The sequence below is a fragment of the Leucopleurus acutus genome (genome assembly GCF_964270905.1).
Source record: "Leucopleurus acutus genome assembly, chromosome: 14".
Classification (NCBI taxonomy): domain Eukaryota; kingdom Metazoa; phylum Chordata; class Mammalia; order Artiodactyla; family Delphinidae; genus Leucopleurus; species Leucopleurus acutus.
Window position 1 is genome coordinate 30,360,328 of NC_139156.1, and position 1,419 is coordinate 30,361,746.

At 70.5% G+C, this 1,419-nt stretch overlaps 1 protein-coding gene across 1 annotated transcript; it reads right to left on the bottom strand.

Annotated features, from left to right (window-relative positions):
* FRAT1 (FRAT regulator of WNT signaling pathway 1) lies at positions 1 to 973 on the bottom strand (the record flags this gene model as incomplete). The annotated part of the gene is made up of 1 exon (XM_082853862.1): positions 1 to 973. Exon 1 carries the CDS (start codon positions 835 to 837, stop codon positions 1 to 3), a length of 837 nt encoding a protein of 278 aa, XP_082709988.1. The 5' UTR covers positions 838 to 973.
* Positions 974 to 1,419: the final 446 nt, after the last annotated feature.

Sequence of the window (1,419 nt, forward strand, 5' to 3'; positions counted from 1 at the left end):
TTAGCTGCCGGGGACTAGAACGCCGTCGCCAGTTCTGAGCTGCGCCCTCCTCCCAGACGAGCCAGGGTCGCTGCAGGCCGGGCGAGGGCTGCGGGGCAAAGGGGGCTCATGCACTGGGGCCGACAGAGGGCCCACGAGCTGGCGTCGGGGAAGTTTTGCGTGTAACTGCAGTCGTCGCGAATGAAGCCTCCGCACGGCCTCCTTGATGAGGTTCCCCGAGATCACGAGCTGCTGCAGAAGCCGGTGCGGGTCGTCGTCGCCAGTGCGGGCTTGAGGCTGTAGCCCGCGTCGCTGCTGCAGGCGGCGGGAGGCGGCGGCGTCCCGCAGCCATCCTCGCCGGCAAGGACCCGACAGCGGCTGCGGGGCGCCTCGCTTGTCAGCTCCCGAAGGCCCATCAAGGCTGGGCTGAGGGGGCAATGGGGACAGCGCGCTGGGGCCTGCGGCGAGCTCGGCCACAAAGTAGGGCGCAGCCCGGCCCCGCACCCGACCGCGGTCCCCGAGGGCGCAGCGCAGGGCCCCCGGGGGCGCCGGACCCCCAGTCTCGGCCGAGGCGGGCGGCAGAAGCAACGGCAGAGCCGGGGCTCGGGCCTTGTCCGCCCGCACCACCGCCGGGGGTCGCGGGGGCTGCAGTGGCGGCCCCGGGGGCGCGCACGGGGAGGCAGGGCGGTCCTGCGCCGCGTCCAGCTGCAGCGTCTCGCCGATCTGGGCCACCAGCCGGTCCACCTCGCCCGAGCCGCCCAGAGTCACCGACTGTTCCAGTAGGAGGAAGCTGTCCTCCTCCTCCTCCTCCTCCTCTTCCTCGCCGGCTTCCTCTTCCTCCTCCCTCCGGCACGGCATGGCCCCCCGCGCGGGCACCCGGAGCTCTGCGGGAGTCGCCGGCGGCTCGGCTGCCCCCGGGGCTCGGTGGGCCGCGGCGGAGCCGGGCGCGGTGCTGAGGCCGAAGCCGGAGCCGGGGCGGACGCGGAAGCCGGAGCCCGCCAGGCACTCTCGCCGCGCGCCAGCAGCCGCGGGAGCCGGAATCCTACCGGCTCTGGTTGATTTGTAAACAATGGGTGACGTTGCAGCCGGCCCCTACCACCGCACCGGGGAGGGGTTGCGCCGTACCATTGAGGGGCGGGGCGCCCTCTGGGCAGGGGTCCCGGGTGAAGCCTTGATACCTCTGAGTTCTATAGCCCTGAATGCTGTCTGCGGGGGGCACTGGGGAGCCGATCCTCGCTCTCTCGGCCGGGCGTGATCGGTATTTCCAGAAGATGGACACCGGCGTGGCCTCTGTTGGTTTCTTCCACACACAAGCAAGGACACTTACACCCACACACCCACACACTTCTCTCCCTTAGGCGCGTCAACTCATCTGTTTTTGGCATTTGCACCTTTGAGGTCCGGGATGCTGGCAATTTGGGAAGTGATGGCAGAGCGAGT